This window comes from Microtus ochrogaster, linkage group LG4 (assembly GCF_000317375.1).
Source record: "Microtus ochrogaster isolate Prairie Vole_2 linkage group LG4, MicOch1.0, whole genome shotgun sequence".
NCBI lineage: Eukaryota > Metazoa > Chordata > Mammalia > Rodentia > Cricetidae > Microtus > Microtus ochrogaster.
The window spans coordinates 59,244,834-59,269,609 of NC_022030.1; the positions used below are offsets into that span (position 1 = coordinate 59,244,834).

At 43.9% G+C, this 24,776-nt stretch overlaps 1 protein-coding gene across 1 annotated transcript in view; it reads left to right on the plus strand.

The window, feature by feature from the left end:
* The window catches only part of Ndufa10 (NADH:ubiquinone oxidoreductase subunit A10), a 38,940-nt gene that overhangs the window by 11,015 nt on the left and 3,149 nt on the right, over positions 1-24,776 (plus strand). The window contains exons 7-9 of the mRNA XM_005361677.2: positions 151-205; positions 2,281-2,366; positions 14,855-14,963. Coding sequence (XP_005361734.1) covers positions 151-205; positions 2,281-2,366; positions 14,855-14,963 — 250 coding nt within the window. The remainder of the gene's footprint in view (positions 1-150; positions 206-2,280; positions 2,367-14,854; positions 14,964-24,776) is intronic.

The window sequence follows — 24,776 nt, forward strand, 5'->3', positions numbered from 1 at the left end:
CATAGCTGTACTGTGGTAGCATGAACACCAGAATACCCAGGTTCCAGCTGTGTGGATGCTTGTCAGAGCAGGGGCTCTAGTGGCTTCTGGGCATTTGTGCAGACCTTCCACCTGTAATGCTGACCTTGTATCTCTCATTCTGTCTTACAGTGAGCAGTGTGAGGTTTTGGTGTACAGTACCTGGGAATCTGAAGACTCAACCAAGGTAGGGCAGTGCTAATCAACGGCACATGTTCTTAGACTTATGTGCAGGGTTCGCTGGGCCACATGATGGGTTTGATTACTACTGGCTTTAGGAGCTTTGGCGAGTCATAAATGTTGGAGGGGGAGGGGCACTTGTTCTTCCTGGCCTACTGGCTTGCTTACACCCGAAATAATCACACAGAAGCTGTGTTTACTTGGCCCATTAGCTCTAGTTTCTAATTGGCTAATTCTTACATCTTAATTTAACCCATTTTTATTAATCTGTATATCACCACGAGGTTGTGGCCTACCAGCAAAGTTCCGACACGTCTGACTCTGGCGGCTCCATAGTGTCTCTCTGACTCTGTCCTTTTTTCTCCCAGCATTCAGTCCACTTACCTAAGTTCTGCTCTATCAACAGGCCAAGGCAGTTTCTTTATTCAGTAATGGTAACCACAGCACACAGAGGGGACTCCCACATCACATAAACAGCAGTATCTGTCCTGCTCATTACCCTCCCTGAGCCATCAAGTTGTTGATATTTTTTTTAAAAAAAATAGCTTTGTTTATACAATCTTAAAATCATAGATGACAAAGATATGAAACACTTCGGTACATATATGTGTCACAGAACATGACAGCTGCATCTTGCCTTAATTCAGAGGAAAAGTTAGTTGTTTAAAGAGAGCTGTTTTCCTTAAGTCTGTGTTTTGTGAAACAGTTTTCAGGAAACTCAGTGAATACCAGCCAAGAAAATTCTGAAAGGAGTAATTTAGGACATTTGCTCTCCCACGTACAAAAAAATATATACATACAATAGCAAAAAACTCTGTCATTAATGCAAGAAGTAGTAAGTCACCCAGTTAGTGTGAATTCTTTTTGTTTCACCAGACTCAACACAGAGACCATCTTAGTATGGCAAAGCAAGTTCCTTTAAGATAATAATAATAATAATAAAAAAAAGTGAAATAGGAGGGAAAAGGTCATTTCTTAAATGGTATTAAGTAAATATCCATTCAGTGAAAAAACATAAGGCCAAAGTAAAGAAACAGAAGTTTGAGGCCATCCTGAGCTACATAGTGGATTCAAGACCAGCCTGAACTGCATAATGAGACCCTGATGATAATGACAAAAACTAACACCAAACCTCCCACAGGAGTTCCGCTTTAAATTTTTTTGTTGTGTCTACAGCCTCAATTACCAGGGCTCAGTGAGGCATGTTTGTAATGCCAGCACTTGGGAAGCAGGAAGATTACTGCAAGTTTGAGGCAGCCTGGTCTACATAATGAATTCCAGATTAGCTAGGGCTATACGGCAAGGCCTGGTCTCAGAAAGAAACGAAGGTCAAAAGTTAGGAAATAATAATAAGCGTAGGAATTCAAGATTTGAGTGCCAGCTCAGGCCCCTCTGTCCTGCAGAAGGATCTTGTAGAGATGGTGGCTGTGAGCATCCTGTATGCCCAGTTCCTCTATACAAAGGGCAGGAGGAAGGGGACCTGGTGAGCTCTCCCACTCGGGAATGGCCTTTGAGACAGATTCTGGGTCCTAGTGTAGCTCTGCTGCTTCCTGCTGTAAGCATTCTTGTCCTACCTGGTCTAAAGGCTGCTGTCATTACCTTCCTGGTCCAATGCTACTTTGTTCATATTCAATGTATTTTATACCTTTTGATTAGATATCTATTTAAATGGTATGTATCTTAGAATAATGCGCCTTTACGTGAGATCCAAGCTGGGCGTGTGCTAGAAAAGCTTTGAGTATGAGAAAATGGCCTCTCTGGAAGGGCAAAACTGGAGGCCGGGGCTCTCCAGGAATGTGTTGGTGTTCAGGTTCCTCTGTTTCTCTGGTGGCTCTTTTCTTCTAGAGAAAACAAGGGTAGTCTGACCTTAATAATGTTGGCTTTCTATCCAGTCTTACTTTTGTTCCAGTCTTCAGAGCAGCTCTGTCCCCTTGGTATTTTGCAGTGTTGAGGCAGGGTCATGCTGAGCAGCACTTAGGTCCTGCCATATTATTCTCCTTGACTTGTATGCCAAGAGTTTATAATATATAATGTTGCCTCATTCACAGTTCTAAATTGGGTTCTCTGTTTCTATTGTTTTAGGTGGTAGAGGACATAGAATACCTTAAATACAACAAAGGGCCGTGGCTTGAACAGGATGACCGTACCTTTCACAACCTGCGGATGCTGTGAGTCACTGGGGGGCAGGAACAGACAACTCCTTAGAGTACGCTGCAGGGATCTGCTTCATGCAGTAGAAGTAGACAATATTTGCGTAGTTAATGCTTCGATTTGTTGTCAGTTGCACTAGCCAGTACTTCAGTATTTACCCTTTTCCTTTGCCGACAACTCTGGAATTCTCTAGTGGGTTCAGTATGTTGTTTATCGTTATTAATTCCACGATTATTTTGCTTCTACCCTGTGCTAGGCCTGGTTCTAGTTTGAAAGACTAGCATCAAATAAAATTCTTGTTCTCAGCAGAGACACATTTAAGTGGGAGATGGATAGCAAACCAGGGCTATTGTATAACTATTGAGTCATAAAGGCCACTCCTCAGTCCTGGAGTGTGAGTGACCAGGGTGTGTAGGCCTTTGCATGAAGAGGCCTGAAGGAAGTAGGACTCAGCCTTATGTGACTCAGCTTACCAGGTATCAGGCCACAAATGGAGAGACTGAGGCAGGGACATGCTTGGGATGGATTGTAGCCCCACAGTTAAACCAGTGTGAGCAGGCAGAGGAGCCATGGTAGACGCAGATCAGGTGTGGGGAAAGACACTCCTTTCCGAGTTAGCCTTCTGTGGCATGTCAGTTGCAGATTCTCAGAGGTGACATGTATGCATGAGGCCTCTCATTCCATCCTTGTCCTGCACAGGCTTCATGCAGATGTGCACACAACAGAGACTCCTGGAGGAGATGCTGTTTATTGTTTTATAGCTATTCCTACAAATTCAGGAATGACTTTGTAAAGAAAATATTGTTGATTTTGCTTATATAGCAAAATATTTCAGTATTTAGAGTCCCCCTTTTTAAAAGGGTTGCCTTGTGTTTCCTAGCTTGGTCTCAAACCCCTAGGTCCAAGTGACCATCTCATGATGCCTCTCCAGTGGTTGGAAAGACCAGCCTACACCAGCATTGCTGCCTTACTGTCTGTTAACTTACAGTGATGGGAACATGGCGTTTGGGGCATGCCTTTATATGAAGTCTTGCCACTGCACTGATACTGGGCCCATGGCCTTGCACTTTGACACAGCAGCTATGGTCCCTTTGACTCTCCCTGGGCTGCCCACACCAGAATGGCCTTGGCACTCAGGTCTCTCTGCTTAATATCAAAAGTAAATGGCTGTGACTGCTTCAGAGCCCCTGCTTGGTGCTGTGGGGGGTGCCTCCTCAGTGGTGCTGGCGTCCTTGGTTCTTGAGAGTGTAGGATGGGTCAACTGTGATTTCTCCACCTACTAGGTCAAGTGGAGCTATGGTCTCCTGTGTCCAGGACAGAGCCAGCTCACTAACATGCATGCAGTTAACAGCCCATTGCCTGTGATGCTGTGGCTTCAGTCTCCAGCACGGCTGCTGGTGGCTGGAATGGGAGCAAAATCAGATTCACGTGGGAGGAGGAGTCAGTATACTGAGTTTACTCATTTACAGCGCGGTGTTAAAGTGCAATTTCTACTTCTAATCAAACTGAAGTGTTAGGTACAAATTACTTTTCTCGTTGGTTGGAATGGACGTTGAAAGCTGAGTAAGGGAGACACGGCATAGTGTGCACCAGACTGCAGGCCTGGGATAGGGTTGATCTAGCTAGAATGTGGGGCAGGTCACTTGACCCTCTGTGCCTTGCTTTCTTCATCTTTACAATTTTAGCACTGAAGAGAACATGAGACTGATCTTGCTGACTAGAAAACAAAAGTAAGTGTGAGTACGGAGTTCACATGCGTTCCAGTCCATAGACTCACTGACCCTCGCTGCAGTAGTCTTAGTCAATGAAGGAAACCCACTTACAGACCCGCATGTCCTCCATTGAAACGCAAGGCAAAGGCTCCTTCTGAATTTCCCTGCCTGTGGGCCCTGCGTGAGTGCTCTGCAGTCCTGCTCAGGATGCACACCACAGTCCAGCAGAGGCTGCAGCCTGCTGACAGACACAGTGAGAAACAGAAACAATAGGGAACTTCAGGTACCTCAGAAGCTCAAATTCTCTGCTGGGTTGTAGTCAGCTGTGAGCTCCCTGAGGTTTTTGTTGTGGTGGTTTGTGCCTTGCTGTAAATGTGGCAAGGTATCAGGAAGGTATTCCCAACAGTTTCCACTGCTGGATGCCCACTGGAAAACGAAAAGAAGCAGAGGTCATAAGCAGAAATGTAGTTTAAAAGTCTCTAAAAGGAAAGAAACTTTTCTTCATTAAAGAAAAGACACTTGATATCAGACTATCATGTCATGACTAGGTCAGAGGTGTTCTTGTGGAGGCTAGGCTAGTGCATTTCAGTGTGTCAACTTCTATCATGGTGACACATAAAGGGAGAAAGGCTTAGCTGATGATTTGAAGGTTTGGGACCGTGATCATTTGTCTGTGTGGCTTGGGCTTGTGTCAAAGCAACACAACACGGTGGCCACATGTGGTAGAATAGGCCCCTCAGCTCATGGTGGCCAGGAAACAAAGGGCTGGGTGCTGAAGACCATACAGCCATAGGCTGGTGACTGTACCCATGAACACATAGGCCTTTGGAGGAGAATATTAAGAATCCAACTGTTACTGGATGGCAGCAACACACGTCTTTAGTCCCAGCACTACGGAGGCAGACAAGCAAATCTGAGTTTGAGGCCAGCCTGGTCTACAGAGTGAGTTCCAGGACAGCCAGAACTATTACAAAAAAGTATTACTATTACACTCTCTCAAAACTAACTAACAAAAGAATCCAGCTTTCATGGGTCCCCATTATAGGGTAGAGAAAAAACCTAGAACCTGCCACAGAATTGCTGTAATTTGTTAGTAGTGTGAAGTGCTTAGAGCTGAGTGGCCCCAGTGCTGAGCCTTGCTAGTTTATACATCGCTGTATCCCATAGATTGTAGCTACCCTGTGTTCCTTCTGTTAATATTGTTCTTCAGTACTTTGCTTGTATCCTTTTTCCTTTTTATGCTTTGTTTGCTTTTATCCAAAAGCAGGGCTTCTCTCCCACCCTAGAGTGTAACAGGCTCTCTTGGTGACAGGACGCTCTTCTCTGTCTTTGATTCAGCATCTCAGTGACCTCAGCACCTGCTTAACTGTAGGGATATCTGATTTCCCTTCTTAACTGTGAGCTCTTCAAGTTCTCCAAGCACTCATCTCTTTATGCTGTGTGCTCCTTGATGCTTTGGAAATGTTTGCTGTGTGAGTGGTTTGTAATCACTTGAGGTTTTCAGAGGAGCTGTTGTATCATCTCTCCTAGGGTTTCCTGCCCCTCTTCTCGTGGTCATCTTCATCCTTCCTCCCTCACTGTGATGTCCATCGGCACGAAGAGGGGTCTGTGTTACTTTTCCTCTGATCTCATCTCTTTGTAAAATCAGATCTACACTTAGTGCCCCTTGTGCATGTTCTTCATCTCTCCTACTCACAAGCATGGATTAAGTGGTGGTCCTGCCATGTGTCGCACGTTGTTTACACAACCAAAGCCATGCTTAGAAGTGCAGGAGTGTTTGTTACTATTTCAGAAAGTAATATGTGTGAGCTGTGACTTTTTGTACAACAGTGCATTTTTAAGGAAGGGTAAACAGCCTGGCTCTTGGGAAGGCAGAGGGTTCAGGACACCAGTGGCGAAGAAAGGTGAGGCAGTAGGCAGGCTCACCCTAGCAGCGGGGGGCAGCATTAGTTGAGCCGCTCAAGGCTAGGCTCCAGAAGAAGATGTACAGATAGCAAGATGAAGTAACTGGAGGGCAAAGGCACACCTGCTTGTCTTGGAAAGTTAGAAACAAAGATCAAAAGCCAAATCACCTGCGACTCTACTGTCACAGGACCTAAAATTGGCAGCTTAATGGGGGTTTCAGTCAATGACGTGTGTGTTTATGTATTTTTGAATATTTCTTTATAGTTTATATTTTATTTTAGTATCACAAACATGTCCCTATTTTACTAAAGATTGAAGTTTTTTGTTTTTAGTGGCTGCCTCTATATGCCATGTCTATCTATTAACTGAGAAATTAGTCAGATTGGCACACTGGGGTCTGTGTGCCAGACCAGCCCAGAGCTGCTCAGATTTGCATATGAGGTTGCAAAACTGTACAGCCCTCCCAGTGGTGCATGAGAAATGCGTCAGTGAAACCTGTGCTTAGCTTAAAGCCTCTCACTTACTCACTTACTCTCTGGTCCTCAGTAGGAAAAGCTTATTAACCTTTGGGATAAAGCAGAGCTCATCGACTACTTATTTGATACTGATGTTTTTAGTTATTTCTATTTCTTCATATTTACAACACAATAATGCACATGTTGTGCGCACTTCCTCTGTTCCATGTTACTTTCTTAAGTTGTAAGAATTGTTGCTGGGTCAGACTGTACAAGTAAATACATTTTACAGTTATTGATTTATTTTTTTGCAAGTGAATGAATATTATATTTGTTAAGAAGTACAGTTAAGGTTAGGAGACGACCTAGTTAGTAAGGGACCTGAGTTAAGATTCCAGGCACCCCCATATCAAGCTGGGTGTGATTGTGCATGCTTGTTTGGAGGCAGGGGATCCCTGGGACTTGCTGATCAGCCAGTCTAGCCAAATCCATTCTGTAAGAGACCCCATCCCAAAAATTCAGATGGAAAGAGTGAGGAAGACTCTGAGTGTTGCTCTCCGGCCTCTGCACACATAGTGACACGCATATACACATGCATTTGCATGAGCACAGCAACGTTAATGTGTGCACATGTATACACAGTGATAAAGTATAATTAAATAGAAATCAAAACCTGCCATTTGTACCCAAAGAAAAGAATTGCCTTGCAGTGCAGTTTCTAAATCTTTACTTATGAAGGTGACTTTTTCAGAGAGCCGGGTGTTGGCCTGTTCATTTGCTGCTTTGTTTCCAGCTGTTGCTTTTTATTTGTTTCATTCTTCCTCCTGCTTCTGAGGTCTCAGCTACTCTCTGTAGCATCCCAGGAAGATGCTCGGACAGCTGTTAGACCCTCTGTCCTAACACGGCCCTGGTGCACTCAGGTTCCCTCTAGTACTCTTTTTCCTGCAGCCTACACATTTGATAATTTCACTAGGGAAGATATTTTCAGAATTCCTTTGAGACCTCCTTGGCTCACTTGTGAGTTGTTGTAGCTGGAGTTTTCCACCTGTCATTCTTCCCCTATCCTAACCCTAGTGTAGTCTGCAAACATCCTGTTTCTCTTCTTTTCCCTCCATTCAGGTGTTTGCTGGGCTGACATATCTTATTTATGCCTTGGTGCATGCTCCATTGAGCAGACACTGTGGGCTCTGCTGCGGGACAGGGAGTGCCGAGTCTGCCTGTTGAGGAAGCAGAGGCATGTGGTGGCCGGGTCATCTGTGTCCTCTGTTGGATCTGTCAGTTCTGAAATGGGTTTAGAGCTCAAGCAATGCCAGCTCTCCTGGGTCTCCATAGAATCCTGTTCATTTTTGCCTTGTGATTTGAATCTTGTTGCTAAGAATCTTACATCTTCTAGTTAGATAATTTAGATAATGTATGTGCCTGATATTTTACTTTATTCTGAACTCTGTTCTGTCTGAAATACTCTATTAAAGACACTTTTGCTCTTGGCATAAGCATAGCATCTTTTTCTTCATTCTTTTACTTTAAATTGCCTCAATTTAAAATCATTTTCTTACACAACAAATGGTTGAGTCTTGTTTTTTCATATCATCTAATAGTAGTGTCTTCTATGTTTGGATCTTTTACATTAAAGTGAGCAGTACTATTGAAATCCATTTCTCCATGTTTTCTACTTGTTACATTGTTTTCTTTTAACCCCCTCTCTGAATTTAACTGATCGTTTTAAATAATTCTACTTATATATAGTATTTGATACATTAGGAAAAAAGCCAACATTTTTAGTTCCTGTGTTTTCCTGTCCTTCCCAGCTCTTCCGTGTCGACTGCTGTTCTACAGGAGGGCAGGTGGCTGACAGCAGGAAGCACCCTCTGTCCCTAACAGCATTGCTGGCATTATTCCACTCTCCTGCAAGCTATAACCTCTTAGGATATTGTAACTCATTCTAAGAAAAGTGCAGTTAGCCTACTCTAGCCACAACATCAGTCAAATTATTTTTTTTTAATTGTGACTGTGCTAAGTATGCAGAGATGTTTCTGTTTCATATTCTTTAAGCATTGTGGTGTGACAGCTGTGTCCAGAGTGGGGATGGCAGGAAACATGGAGACTGTGTGACAGTACTGTGCTTTTTATGCCCTTGGAATTTGCTGTCCACAGGGTCCCTAAAAACATCCCTGTGGATACTGTGGAGTGCCTATAACTGCTTAAAATGATATATGTGGAGGGGGAGGGAGGCAGGGAGGGAGGGAGAAAGAACTGATTGATTTATTGGATACCCTCCTGATAGTCCAGCAATGGACTAGAGACTGAGAATCTGATAGGTGTTCAGTCCATGAGGCTGGATTTCTCTGTAGTCCCAATCTGGTGCTGAAGACCTGGAGGATTCCTAGAGTCTTCAGTATACATTAGAATCCCAAAGAAGTTGCTTCTAATATTGGTACATGAATGCTCCAGCAACAGGATAGATGAACTTGCTAACAGGAGTGAGGACAAGCAGGTGGGAAACAGTATCCTCCTTCTGTAGTCCTGACCACCCAGCCAAACCATTGTCTACAAGCCCATTAATCAACACAGCTGGCTACTTCTCCTTCCAAGAAAAATGTTGAAACGTATACACTACCCGTAGTTTTGCCCACTATGAAGATTCCCTTCAGGGTTCTTCAGAAGGTAGTGTATGCTTTGTCTTAGCATTCAGTGTATGGTACTGCTTCTCCTATAGCCAGAATTAATGAATCTAGGTATTGGGATGGAAGTAGGAATGGTTCCATTCAATGTCACCCCTACTGATCTGGTAGGAAAAATTTTGCTTCCTGATTTTATGACTTTTGCCCTGCTGTCCTAGAAGTTTGGGTATTAGATAGTGGGCAGTTGTTGTGAAGAACTTGACAGTGTGTTTTGTTTGCTTGTTTGTTTATTTTATTTTGAGGAATGTGGAAGGCTTCGGTGCTGTTGACTAGAAAATCAGTTGAATTTTGTAAGTAGAACTTAATGGATTGTTCTAGTAGGAACTTGGAAGTCAGTGGCATTCTAGGGGTAATCAGACAGTAGAGGGCTCATGGGGTTCAGAGGAAGCAAGGACTTGACCAACAACTAGGCTGTTATATCTCACCAAAGAATCTGGCTATCTTCTGCCCTCATTCTGAGAACTTATCTGAACTTAAGTAATGTACTAATCTCTTTGGCAGAGGAAATTTCAAGACAGTATAACAATGAGTCTTTGGTATGGTATTGATAACCCATATATAGCTGAAAAAGAGTAATTGGGACAGAAAGAAATAAAACATACACAGTTTGGAGGGAAAAAGCTCTAGGAAGTTTAATCTTTACAGCCAAAGCATATAAACAAGGCATCTCTTTCAAGAGAGACTTTACTTATTTAAAGAGATTAGCACAGTGAAAGAGAATCCATCTGTTTTACTTTGGAGGAATAAGATGCCCAAAAGACAAGACTCCACCCAGCTAAGCTTCCACCTTACAAGGAAGCCTGGTGTCTTCTCTAGAAAGCTTCAACATACCAGTGTGGTTGAAGGCAAGGAAGGGCCATCCCAAGCTGACAGCTGACCTTGGCAGTGTTATCTACAGGCAGGAGCTCTAGAGGAATAAAATATGCAAGGATTGAGGGGTCAGGGATTCTTCTTCCATGGTTCAGAGAGCTGCAAGTCCAGGCAGCATATGGCAGGGAAGTCCCTGCAAGAAGGCCGACCCTAAGATGGCAGGAGACCATGCAAGATTATTGAATCAAGCTGAGAATGTAAAATCTGGTTTGCAGTGAAGACCCCAAATGTTAGAGATGCCAGAGCCATAGGATGTCTGACAGGAAGAGCTATATAAAGGAATAGAACCAGTTCAAGAAACATATGTGTGTTGGAGGCCGTCTAAGCCATTGGAAACTAAAATCCTAGACAACTGATATGGAGCTATAGGATCCTGAGTTTGTCCTGACAGGTTCGGTCTTGCTTTGGTCACATATTTTCTCATATGCTCCCTTTCCTCTCTTTTGGATGGACATGTATATCCTGTGCCATTGTATGCTGTTGGGAGGGTATGATTTGCTTTTTGATTTTACAAGAGTCACAGTTAAAAGATTGTCACGAGTATTAGAAGAAACTATATTTTTAAACTGTTAAAACGGAAGGACTTTTAAAATAGAGTGAATGTATTTTGTGTTATGATATGAGGAGAGCCTGTTGGGGCCAGGGGGTGGAATGTGATTTGAATGAGAACTGTCTCAGTAGACTCATGTATTTGAACACTTAGTACCCAGTTGGTGGTACTGTTCGGTGAGGTTGTGGAACCTTTAGGAGTCAGAGCCTTGCTGGAGGAGGCACATCACTGAGAGTGGGTTTTGAGAGTTCAGAACCTCACCCCACTTCCACTTTGCTCTCTAATACCTGTTAGTGCTTGAAGGTGTTATCTGTCGGGTCCCTGCTCCAGCTGACTTCTGCCATGCCTTCCCCACCGTATGGACTTGCCCTCTGGAACCCTAACCAAGATAAACTCTCAAGTTGCTTTTAGTGGTGGTGGTTTTTATTCACAGTTCTTTTTAAAAAGGTTGTTGTTGGCTTTGTTGTCTGTTCCTTGTATATGTGTTGTGCACATTGTACATATATGTTGGTAAGTTACCTTCGTGACACCTGCTTTATGGTTCTAACCTTGCTTGGCAAGTCCTCATCACTGTATCACTGTCTGACCTTCAGTTCTGAAATCCTGTTTGCCACCATGTGGCAGTGCCATCAGGAGGGCATGCAGGAAAGTTCTCTCTACTCGTGGACCCCTGCTTTTCAGGTGAGGAGAGCCAGCTCAGGGAGCTTGGCCTGCTAAGGCCATGTGAGTGCAGTACGTATGAGGGCTGGGGAAAGGAAGGGTCTGGTGTTTGAAACTCTGAGAAGCGGAGCTGCTGTTGTGCTCTGAGCCCATGGCTGCCTTGCCCGTGTCTGAGGCTGTAGTACTAACTTGGGCCTCTGTCGTTCATGCCGACGCTCCCTCCTCCCTCATGTCCACTCTGAAGCTGATGCACTGCGCTGTGCTTTCCTGCTTGTCCCTCTTCCTCTCTGCCGTGCTGGTTTCATGTCCCCATGTTGGATCTCTGCTTCTGATCAGTTACTAATTGCTCTTAACCATTTCCTGTACTCCAGAGTGTGGTTTGTTTGTTTGTTCCTGTTTCCCCTTTAGGAAGAATGCTCCCAAGTACTGACATTCTGTTCCTGGATTAGCTCGGGAACTGTGGCCTCTGTCCTGGTCCAGTACCGGTGATTATCTGAATCCCAGTGTTCTTCATCTCGTCACCTTGTCACCTTCCCAGCACCTCCTGTTAATGCTGTGGGTCTGTCACCAAATTTCTGTGATTCTTGCTTGTTAGGATCAGTCACCACTGGGCAGTGTGTGAGCTCTGTCTAAGATCCGGGCAGACTTGTGTTGACTGGGGTGTGTGTCTGGCTTTTGACCTCCCACAGATAATACCATGTCATTTTCTAAAAGTGATCTGAAACACGTGTTGATCTGATCCATGCTTAAAAATCATAATTTTGGTAATTACTTAGTTATATGGTTATCAGGGTATAGAGCTATGTCCTATAATTTTCCCAGAGTTTGTGAGGTACAAGGTCCAATTGATTGCTTTCATTCCGTTTACTATAGCCTCGTCCTTTCCCTGTCTTGTGTCCTCTCCTCAGTTTCATAACAGTTTCCAGTGGTAATTGAGTTGATTTTAATTTCTTGAGTGAAAATTAGGATCTATTTTCTAAGACAATTACTGTAAACATGCCACTTGCCAGTTATAATAATTTGGTCCAGAACTTGACCAAATTATTGCTTCAAAGCATTTCCATTTAATTTCAGTTATATTTGTCGGTGCACTCACTCACCCCTGCCCAACCTCCCGGCTTCCACAGAGCACCACTGCTGCCCAGGAGGCTCACTGTGGCTGCTGGGAGCCCATTTCCAAACAGCAATCTAGAAGTCTGGAGACAGATGGAGGCTGTCCACATAGTTTCAGGCAGAACTATGGTCCAGGAGGAAGCAAAAACAGGCTGTGAAAGGTGGGAGAAAAGGGTGCATTCTGCGGATGGAGAAATCTTTACTCATAAAACCTCAGTTGCCACCGTACTCTTTTCTGTCTTCCTGCCTCAACCCTCTGTTCAAAGCTGTCTGTCCATAGTGCTGCCACCAGACTATGGTCACCACATCATAGCTGGACACTGCTGTGGTAGCTACATTGTTCTCAGCTCGGTTTTTCCAACTGCAGAGTTGAACCAAGAGTTCTGTGAGCAGAACTCTCCTTAGCTGTTCCTTGTATTCTCAGCCATAGAAGGCTTCCTAGTGCCTTTGTTTCTTTAATTATCTCTGATCTAGGGTGTTCTCTCTAGCCTACCTGAGAAATAGTTTCTGGAGATGTGCTGTGTGCCTCTCCTCATTTCTGTGACTCTGCTAAGAGTTAAACCTTTCCAGGTTTAAATAAGATGCAGAATAGAGCAGCAGGTTACTTTTACAGCCTTCTAACTTTTTCTGGGGCATGTGTAAATTGTAATTTTGTCATACTAAACATAGATGGCACTGTTGCTCTGACTATTTCATAGACTCCCAGAACGCATTCTTTTCTTTTTTTTCTTAAAACATTTTTCTTAGGATTTTTAGCTGTAGAGAAAACCAGGTACCACCCTACTACTTTGATATTTGTTAACATTTACCGTGTACTTCATTTTAGTTGAAATATTTTGTTACCACTTCAATAAAATCAGACGGTAGCAGGTACAAAACAATTCTGTGTGATGCAGTAGCTCTCTAGTGAGCCTGTGTGTTCATACACTGTTGGAATTGTGTTGTGTAAAGAGTGTGTGACAGAGTTGTCGGCTTGGACAGGGGGCAACTGGAGAGGGGGCACTAGAAGGCGATGCCAAAGATAGGCTTTGGTCCTTTAGAATTTTAGCTAACGGCTAAACAAAGCAAGCTTATAGAACACAGCTACTTATGTCCTTTGCAGACTTTACTGTTTGCATGCTTGCATTGTTTTAAAATGTTTTCTTATTTTCTGACAGATAAACCAACTGGATATGAAAGCTAATAAAAGCAACCTTAATCTTGGATTGTTTCAAATATGGCCATTTACCTAAACAAGTGCAAACTGCATGGGAGGATAGGCAGGAAGGGCAACTGGTCAGCTGCTGTATGGGGTGGGATTTGAGCCACTTTGTGCTAGGATACCAGCTTTTGCTGCTACCCACAAAGCTCAGTCTGCCACAGCCCTAGTTTCCCTGTGGTTGTTTAGGGAAGCATGACCCATGGAGCCGTGTGCCTTGCATTTCTCTAGAGTTGTTCTAGTCCTATGGGGTCCTGGTTGTCTGCAGGTTTGCATAGTGAGCCTGGATGCTTCTTACAAAGTCCAGCCACCAGGAGCCAGATGAGTATTGAATCTCCACTTAGAAATTGCAGAGAAGAAATGCCCTCTGTTGCCTTTACAACTTAGGTGTGGCTGAGTATTTGATGAAAATAATTACTTTGCTTCTTGAGCCTGTAAGAAAAGCTTTAGTGCCTTCTCCCCTCAGATGTCTCACCAGGTAGCCCAGGTTGGACTCTGACTTGTGACATCTCTTGTCATGGCTTCCCAAGTACAAAGATTTCAAGCATTCAAGGATTTAAGCCTGTATGACTCGGCCCAGCTTTTATGTTTCTTTCTTTTAAAAAAACAAAAAAGCTGTCTCTTCAAGCACAATGGTTATTTTGAGACCAGCTTCAAAGTGAATGCGCTGTAACAATATTATAAACATTCTTGTATCAGCAGGGTGAAATGGTAAAGCAAGGAGAGAAGCCCACAGTTGGTATCACTAGTACCCAGTGGGACTGACCGTGGGTAACTAGGGCCCACCTCCTCTAGTGGTATTAATGTTGCCTATTTTTAGTGAGGGCATGTGTGTACCATCTGCTGGTCCCTTTCTCCCTGCTCTTGTCTGTGAAGGACACATTGATGTTTTCTCATTTCCCAAACTCTGAAGGTTCAGTGCTTCACAGAGCTCCCTCAGTTCTAGAGCTGTTTCAGCAGAGTGGCCACACGGCCCCGGTGATTTGAGGGAGGTGGTGTTTCGGAGACACCTGCTACTGAACAGCCATTATCTTAGGCTTTTTGTTGTTGTTTTGTTCTTTTAAAGATTTATTTTTTTATTTTATGTGCATTGGTGTTTTGCCTATATGTATGTCTGTGCGAGGGTACCAGCTCCCTTGGAACAGGAGTTACAGACAGTTGTGAGCTGCCTTGTGGGTGCTAGGAAGTGAACCCAGGTCCTCTGGAATAGTAACCAGTGCTCTTAACCACTGACCCATCTCTCCAGCCCCTCTCTTAGGGTTTATTTATTTGTTTGTTTGTGTTACTTTATGAGTCAAAGCTAATAGTTCCTCATGGTGCTTATTTTGATGGCTTGTTGTAATTCATGTTTGTCTTTTCAGGGTTCAGGATAAGATGGATGTGCTGAATTACACGACTGTTCCTATCTACCTTCCAGAAATCACGATTGGAGCTCACCAGGGCACCCGAATCTACAACAGCTTCAGAGAGGTGAGCCCTAGCCATGGGACAGAGTCTGGGGTGCTTGTGGCCACTAAGCCACCTCTGTGAAGAATAGATCTGCTGCTGTCCCCTCAATTTCAGTCATAAAGCAGTGCGTCCTCATACACCACACCCAGTACCGTTCAGGTGCATTATCTTGATGGACACATACATGTCCTCCGTTCTTTATCTGGTGTGTCCAGTTCTTCATGGCTCCATCTGATGTCACCGTATTCTTCACAGTGTGTCTCTAAGTCATGAGGCTTACATTTCTACAGTGTCCTCCAGCCAAGTGCTGCAAAGCAGCAAGGATAGCAGAGAAGACAGTGGAGGTAGCAGCTACCACTCCGGTCACGTCTTCCTCTAATTTACACTCTTCTCCACGAGCCGTTTGTCTCTCCATTGGTGTGGGGTCATTTCCAGCCCTTCAGCCAGGATCAGAGACTTAGCAGGAGTAGCAGCCTGCACCAAGCAGCATCGTGGAATGGAAAGAGCGGTCCTCTGTCATGGTCTGCTGTAGCTTGCTCGTTATTGGAAAGTGTGAGATCACTGCATTGAAGTTGCATCGAGGGGAACGTGTTAGTCCACTTCCCTGTGAAAGGTGCGTGCTCTCCTGCACACCAGAAGCATTGATCAAGGGTTCCACCATGGCCAGTTTTGTTTTTGTTTTTGTTTCCCTTTCTTGAAGTATTCAATGTTTTCTTTTAAGCAAGTAATGTGGGCCTTTTTGAAAATAATTTTATTCACTGTAGAAATTTGGGAGCATAGCCATAAAGACCCCCACCAGGCACCGTCCATTCATGTTGCTGCTGCTCTTACTGTGAGATGAAAGCAAGCAGTTGTGTGTCTCTTCCTGCGTGCACTGTGGAGACTGCGGCTCCCTAAACAAGGCTGTGGTGGCTCCTTGCTGTGCATGGTCTGGGTCTGGACTGACGACATCTTAGCCTCAGTGGACTCCTTACCTCCCTCTGCCGTGTAGAAACAGCCTCATTCAGGTCCTTCTTGCTCACTGTGTACTGTAGCAAGAGGGTCTACAGTATTGCTGGCCCTGCCACCTCTGTGCTGTCTACTTTGACCTCATTGGCGGAGTGGATGTGCTGATGACTAGGTGGTTAGTACTGTCCCTTTTGTGCCTTTAGTAATGGGCTGTTCTGGTGAGTGCTGCTGCAGCGCCTCCCTTTCTCCATTCTCCAGCAAGTGTTTGCATAGCACAGCTTCTTTTATCAGCCTCTCTAGTTCCATGAAGGTATTAAAAATCTCTGTTATTCTCAATATTTGGGTTATTTATCCAGTCACAGTGGAAGGAAGGTGGGTTTAGCTGAGTTGTTCCACAGGGTTTTCTGGCCTGTCATAGGTTTTTGCTCTCTGTTTTATCTTACCTTTTTTTCTGGCTTCATTTATTTCCCTCTGCTTGCTGTAATTAGCTAGTAATCACTGGTAATTAAAGTGGTCAGAATTGACATATTTGAGTCTAATATCAGTAGTTTTCCAGTTGCAGACCGTGGGAAGTCACAGACTGCATTGAGCCCCGTTTGCCCAACTCCTGTGACCTGTTGTGATTGTGTGTCTTAATTCTCTGTACATTTTAAGTCCCTCAAGACATTATTGACTCAAGATAGGTCTGCACCACCCACCACTTAACTCTGCTGGGGCTCACATCCTTTCGTGGCTCTGCTTCTGCTTAGGATCATTCCTCCTGGAGGAATTCTTTGTTGCAGCAAATTAAAATGATATTTATTTGATCTTCATTTATCTTTTATTATTGTATTTTTAAATTTCTTTGAGGGATACTTCAAACTTTTAAAAATGGTAAGAGGAACTGAAGAGATGGTTCAGCAATTAGAGCAGAGGACCTGGCTTCAGTTACTAACCCCGACAGTAACTGATAACTCTAGAACTCTGGTTACAGAGTATTCTGTGCCTTCTCCGTGTGTTCACTGGCACGTGGTAATCCTTAGCTATGCAGTGAATTCAAGGCCAACCTGAAAAAAGTACCTAATAATAGAAAAAGATAACCTTGTCTTGCTATCTGAGATCACTATAATGCCCTTTTATTATCCTATGTCATCAAACTCATTGAACACCGGTGTTCTTACTCATTGCATGGTCTCTGCACCTTTTCTCCAGGGTGCATGCTCATGCTTTAAGAATGCCACTTCTCGGAGCGCTAGGCCTGCTAGATCACACCCCAGCCTGGGCTGTGGGATTGTGTTCTCTTGAGTCTTCTAGTCCACTGTAATGACCATTATGATTGAGACACTCAGCCGGGCGGTGGTGGCGCATGCCATTAATCCCAGCACTCGGGAGACAGAGGCAGGCGGATCTCTGTGAGTTCAAGGCCAGCCTGGTCTAAAGAGCGAGTACAGAGCGACAGGATTTTGCTGTGGCTTTAGAGCCTGTCCTGGAACTTCCTCTGTAGACCAGGCTGGCCTCTGCCTCTCAAGTGCTGGGATTAAAGGCGTACGCCACCACTGCCCAGCCTGGTTTCCTAATTGTAGTTCTTTTTCTGTCACCCCTTCCACATCCTCAGTATCTGCTGTGAGGAAATGCTCTCCCTGTATACGATTTTTTGTGTGTTTATCTGTGTGTGTTGAAAGTCGTGAGTTCATGCTGTAAGGGTCCCACTACTACAGCGTGGAGACAGCTCAGCCTTTCTCACGCTCGCCCTGTTGGCACTTATAGGACCGATTCTGTGAGCAGCCTTGCCTGCTCCCCTGTTGGCCTATTACAGTTACCATGGTTTGCTTCAAACCCTAACAATGTCTGTCACCGCTACTTCCAGGGAGTCACAAGCCATATTCAGCTTTAGGTTAAACTTGGAAGGGAGACTGTCTTCATTCTTGTGGAATAATATGCTTGGGGCAGAGAATTCTGGATTGCCAGCTTGTTTTCTTTCACCCAGTACAGACTTGAGCATCTTCGGATTCTGGCTCTGTGTTCTAAAGAGCAACTTGCTATTTCTATGGCATGGTTCTTGTTTCTCCACAGGGTCTGTTTTTTGTCTGCTTGCTGATGTGGTCTTGAGCTTTGCCAAGGGTGTGTGTACCTGGGACCAGATCATGTGCCATTGTCCCCAATCGCCTTGAGATTTGTGAAGCCCTTTGTCCCTGTAGCTGGTCTCCACAGTCAGTGCCAGTTCTCTGCTCTCCTCGGGCTCCCAAAGGCTGTGTCTCACTGTGCCCTGTGCACAATCTTCTTACAGCCTTTCTCAGTGTGTTTCAGCCCACACATGTTCATCTGCCATCTTCCAGACCGATCGTTTCTCTTACTCTTTAATCTGCTGTTCTTATCATTGAGCTTTTAATTTTAATCATTGACTTTTTTGTTGTTTCTAGAGTTTACACTTTCAACTTTGCAAAATTAGTTTTGCTATGCAAATTTTTGAAACAGTCTCAAATAGAATAATCTGATGACTGCAGTGCCTGTCTTAGGGTCTGCTTTCTTGCCCGTCTCACTGCTGTTGTGTGATCTTTTTGTCTCTGCAGCCTGGCGGGTGTTTTCTCACATCTTCTCTCACTGTGGCTGTGCCTTGTCCCTGTTGTTTGTATTTGATTAAGTAAGAATGTAAAGACAGTTTAAGACTTTGACAGTGCTACTCACCCACAAGGAAATGCACCATGACCAAAAGCAACTTGGGGAGCAAAGAGTTTATTTCATGGTCATGGTGTTTTATCACAGCAATATATCTAAGACAATATACTAAGACAAATACTGAATAACAAAAAGAGTCTATAGCATTGAACATGTGAATTTAATTAAATGTTAGAAATGTTTAAGATTTTAAACAAATAATTGGAAAAATCTATTTAAATAAGTTTAGTTTTTAAAAGACATAACAGATATATAATATAATGTGATATTACATATATATCTTTGGGGGGGGGTGTGTGTGATGGCTGTGATGTCACCAGCTTTCAGGAGATACAAGGCATGGACACTGGGTGTCAACTAAGTGTCATCCAGGTCTCCTTAGAACTTCACTCTGTTCTTCTGTGCCAGGACCCCACCTACCCCACCCAGACTTCATGGCACAGACTCCAGTTCTCTGCAGGCTCCTCTCAGCAGTGATGCATGTGTCCCTTGTCCTCTGTCACAGTCTAAGGAACCTGCAGTACAGTCTCAGGTGGGCACTGGTTCAGTGAATGACCAGTGTGGCCATTTGTTGACCTTTATTGCCCCGTGTCTTTCCTCTGAAGGGTTGCTCTGTCTCTGTACTGCGTGTTCTTCAAGCTTCCTCTTTGGTGACTGAAAACTAACCATTTAGAGGAATGTTGGTTGGTTGGTTTGTTTGTTTGTCTTTTAAGAAAACTAAGTTGTTTTCATTAAAAATGATGGGTTGAAATGAAGCATGGTAATAAGAACGACTTTCTTCTTAGAGTCAGAGTTTTCTTTGCTATTAGACATTAACAATTATCACAAAATTTCCCTCTGGAAATTGCATTATGGATGAGTCAGAGATGAACGCATGAAGCCCTCTGTCTGTTTCCCACCTAGCTATTGACTAGCTTTCACAAAGGCTTTCTCTGGCAGCGGAACTGTCTTCCAGCCACTGCGCTCAAACCTCAAACAATTCTGACTTAATGATTTGCTTACACTGCACTGGCAAAGCACTACTGTCATTGCTGTTGGGGAGCCAACACTGCCTCACCCCACTCCCGGGAAGCACAGAGTACCAACAGCAAGATAGTGAGTCCAGCCAAGCACTTGACTACAGTGTTAAGACACTTCATGTCATGAGGAAGGAGGCTAGTGAAAAGGAGCAAACTGGCTGGGTATAGAGGTACAGGAGCTGTGCACCTTGGTACTGTGGGAGGAAAGTCAAGACTTTTCTTTGGGCCGCCAGCTCACAAATAACCACACAGAGACTTATTATTATGAACGTTGGGCATATAGCTTAGGCTTGTTCCTAACTAGCTCTTGTATCTTAAAGTAACCCACTATATTCATCTACATTCTATCATGTGGCATTGCCTCTCTTCCATCTTGCACCCCTGTTTTCTCTCCATGTCTCCTGGCATCCTCCTGTGCCTAGAGCCCTCCTCCTCTTCCATTCTTTCCCAGAAATCCCCCTTATACCTCCTGGCTAGCTATTGGCCATTCAAATTTTTATTACACCAGTCACAGCAATACACCTTCACACAGTGTATAAATATCCACGACTAGGAAGGAAGCTCAGGGTTTTGCTTTGATGACTGTGTGGGGTCTCAGGTGAACCTTGAGGGAAAGTGTCAGGAGAGTGGGAACTGGCTAGCCAGTATTTTCTGAGTTTGTTACTTGATTTTTGTTATTAAAAACCAAAGTTTTTGTGAATTGATTGGCAAAGAGTAAGTGAGAGGAAGTTGAAAAGATGACAGAAGGAGGACTAGAGCAGGGGCTCAGGCCATGATACACAGAGGCCCAGCTGTTGCACTGGGGCCATGCTTGGGACTGTCCCTGCTCACTTCGGAAGACTTAGTTAGTTTTTTGTCTGTTTGTTTGTTTTTGTTTTGTTTTTCTGTATTGGCAGCAAAACACTTGATAAAAACAACATTAGGGAAGAATTACTTATTTTTCTGAGAGTTTCATGGATGGCAGTCTATCCTGGCAAGGAAGAAAGGTAGGGAACAACTAATATAGCAGTTAAGAAGCTGAGGAGAAGCCACAATTCCTAGGGACTTGTCCATGGTAGTCACTTCTTCCAGCTGGGCCCCAACTCCTACTTTCCACCACCACCCAAACATCTCATCATACTCTATCTATCCAGGGATCAGTCCACTTGTGGATCAGAACCATCATGCTCTTGTTTTCAGAGGAACATAGAGGCACAGCCAGGGGTGTGCTTTACTGTCTTCTAGGTCGTTCCCAATTCAGACTAATTATCACAAGTCTGCGCTCATTGTCTTGGCATCCAAAGGTAGTTCTAAACATACTGTATACCCCGGCCTCCTACCTGCACATGTGTTTACCAGTACTTCCTTCATCCATTTAACTCATTATAAAGAATTGGGAGTTATCTCTACATACATGGCTTTGGCGCACAAAACAATTTGTCCCTAGAAAAGTCTAACATCTGTTAGCAGCTGCCTTCAGAGGGGCCTTGTCAGATGGTGTAGATCTCACTGATTTTTAACAACGTGGTATGTGGGACCATGGGTTTGGAACTGTCACCATTGGGTAGACACCTGAAAACAGCAACTTCCAGAATCTGTCAGTAGCCAGGGGTTCAGCAGGGACGGGAGGGTCCCATAAGTCTCTCCCTGATCTATGGTTGACTGTTGACACTGACTCTCATACAGGTGCAGTGCAGGCAACCACAACTGTCATGAGATCGTGTGTTCAGTGGCTGGGTCGTGCCCTGAAGATAGCATTCTGCAGCATTTTTCCTTCCTGCTTGTATATTCCTTCTGTTCCCTCTTCCATGACGTTGTCTAACTAAGAGGTCTATAAAAGGATGAGTACCCAGCCGTCACTTATTCTTAGCACCTTGAGCAGTCATGAGTCTCTGCATTCACTGGTATTCACTCACAGAGAAGATTCTCTGATTGAGTCAAGTAGCACTTATCTATGAGTATAACCTTAAGTATTTAGAAGGCAGTTTGGTGTCAGGTCAGATGATAGTGGTAAGTTCCCCCTAAGAACCATGGTTTCCCAACCATGAGTTTGAGAGCGAAGGTTTATCATAGCAGACACGTATTCTCTGCTGTGGAGCAGGCTTCAAATCTAATCCAAGAGCTATTGGTTACCCATAGTAGTGATGCCCCTATTGCATTTGTGGGTACATCTTGTCTCTCAAGTTGGCTTTATATTTTGTAGGGTTCACACCTGGGTAAGACCACTGAGGCCTTTTCTCACCCTTTAGTTAGCATAGCACCTCCAGCACTGGGAGAGTCGTCTGGCAGGGAAGAGACAGTTGGCTGGGTTCCAGTTTGATTTCTCTGAATCTTGAAACCAAGGTACATGGTGTCTTATCACTTAGTTCTGGTGGGTATCTGTTGTGGAAATATTCCTTGACACTGTGTGAAGATGTGTGTGTCACTGTGATTGGTTTAATAAAGAACTGAATGGCCAGTAGCTAGGCAGGAGGTATAAGCAAAACTTTTGGGCAGAGAGAACTCTGGGAAGGAGAAAGGCACAGTCACCAGCCAGACACAGAGGAGACAAGATGGGCAGTACAGAGTAAAGGTAACCAAGCCACGTAAAGGAGTGAAGATTTTAAATTATGGGTTAAGTTATAAGAACTAGTTAGGAACAAGTACAAGCTAAGGCCGAGCTTTCATAATTAATAAAAAAAGTCTCCATGTGGTTATTTGGGAGCTGGCAGGCGGGACAGAGAAAGACTGGCTACAGTTAACCAAGAAGAATACTGAGAACCTGTATTGGGGCTTCTGTGACCAATGACTTATAAGGAGAGATTTTGCATTTGGTACTGGGATTTTTGTTCATGCAGCCTATGGAATAGCAGAAAATATCTGGCAACTGTACCTCTGCCAGAGGACTAAAATTTAGGTTGTGCAAAGAACTAGGAACAAATCTAGAACTTCAAGAAAACAGTTCAGTTTAAAAATGGGCCTTGGAAATGAATAGAGAATTCTCAAAATAAGAAATATTAATAGCTAATAAATACTTTAGAAAGTAGTCAACATAATTTAGCCATTGGGGAATACAAACTGAAACAACTTTGAAATTTCATCTCACCCCAGCCAGAATGGCTATTATCCAGAAGTCAGATGTCAGCAGATGCTGTTGGGAACAAAGCACTCTTAGTCACTGTTATTGGGAGTGTGAATTGGTGCATCACTATGGAAATCAGTGTGGAGGGTCCACAAAAAGCAACACATGGACCTGCCATATGACCCAACTCTACCACCCTGTGTATAAACCCCATTATATCCTGCTATAAAGACCCTGGCCCATAATGTTCATTGCTGTTCTTGACACGATAGCCAGAAAATTAATCAGCCTATATATTTTGTCAACAGATGATGGCTTAAAAAAATGTGGTATATACAAAATGAAACTGTACTCAGCTGTAAAGAAAAATGAAATGTTCAGGTACATGGATAAAATTATATATAAAATCTCCCAAATGAGATGAGCCAGGGCCAAAAGACAAACACCACACATTCTCTCTCATATGCAGGTCCAGCTTCGCCTCTTTAGATCTGTGTGCTTAACTTGGAACATACGTAGAAGCCAGGAATTAGAAAGGAGCCGTCGGGACACCTTAAGTGAGGGTGTCTGGTAGAACATAGGTGATATGAAAGAGAACGATATTGTTGGGTGTGGGTTGCTTTCAGTCGGGGTAGGGAGGATGGAGACGTGGGTTGTGGATGGGAGAGTTAGCAGAAACAATGGGTTATGAAAAAGAAATATCAAAACCTCTGTTTTTTTTTTTTTAAGTCAATTAGAAAATAAAGTTTAAGAAAGGAAGAGAAGGAAGGTCTCCAGCATGGCTATAATGTTGCTTATAGAAGCCTTTGTATAGTAAATTATTACCATTTAAAGAGATTTGGAAAGGGCTTTGACTTCTTCCTGAACTGTCATTTTGAGTGTATGCCATACCTTTGTTTGGACCCGGTTTTGCTTGACTTAACAGTTTTTACAGTGCTGATCTGATAGTGACAAATTCCTTTGCCTGGCTAACTAAAAAATATTTATTTCTGAGAGATGTTTTCAATTGATAGAAGATTCTAGCTTGACCATTCTCACAACACCTGGAAGATTCTCTATGCCTTGTGCCTGCATTGTTTCTCCTTTGGTCCTGTTGCCCCAGGATTCTTTCAGGGTTTTCTGTAGCCCCGTTAGTGCTATTTTTAAGGGGTTCATTGTGACTTGCCTCTGTGGGGCTGTCTTTGTATCTTGCAGAGTTTTGCTGAGTTTCTGGGTGTGCTCTCTGTAAAGCATTTGGGAAAGGTTTCGCTACTCCTCGGGGTTTGGGAAATCTATCGTGTGCATTAGATGGAAGTTTTCATGGCTCACTGAAACTGCTTTGGCCATTTTCTTTCTGTCTTATTTTGAGTCAATTCTGTTATATCTTTGTGTTCACTATTTTCTATGCTGTTAAGAAATATGCTGTTGTTCCATTGTATTATTTGGATCTTCAAAGAAACAGAAGACCAAGGAAATGTTGAAGCAATGTATTAGGAGGAAGCAGAGAAGACAACTGGAAAGGGCAGGAGAGCCTGTGGCGTGCCTGGCAGGCAGTAGGGAGGACAGATCCAGGAGGCGTGTGGCCAGGCTAGAGAGCCTGGGAAGAGCCTGTGGCTACAAAGTGGACTGGCACTGCTCCTTTGCCCCAGTCATTGACAGGGAGGGTGTGGCCTGCCATGAGCAGGACAGTGCGTCCCAAGGGCCCGTCCTTCATAGCCCCACATATGTGTGACCCCCCCCCCATAGAATTGTACTTCAGGAATCTTATTTTTGAACTTGGAACTTCTGCCTTTCTGTTTTCCAGTTCTCCCTTATTCTGTCATCTGTCATTTTGTTCTCAGAACATATCGAGCACTTTCCTAACAGATGCTTTAACGTCCCTATTCACTAATCCATCATGTTCGTCATTTCTGAGTCAGCCTGATTCTCCCTCTGGCTGAGGGTCACATTTTCCAGTTGCACATGTCTGGAAGTGCATCACTGCTGCAGCGCACTGTGAGTTTTATGGTTTGGAATGCTAGATGTTGTTCTATTCTGAGACAAGTGTCAGAAGTCTTCTGGCTGCGGTGCAGTTGCTTGCACATCAGCATTAATCCTACAAGCAGTGAGTTTTAGTTTTCCAGTGCTCTAGCGTAGCCTGTTTTGGAGGGACAGTATAACCTGAGATCTCTCTTATGCTCGTGTGTGTGTGAG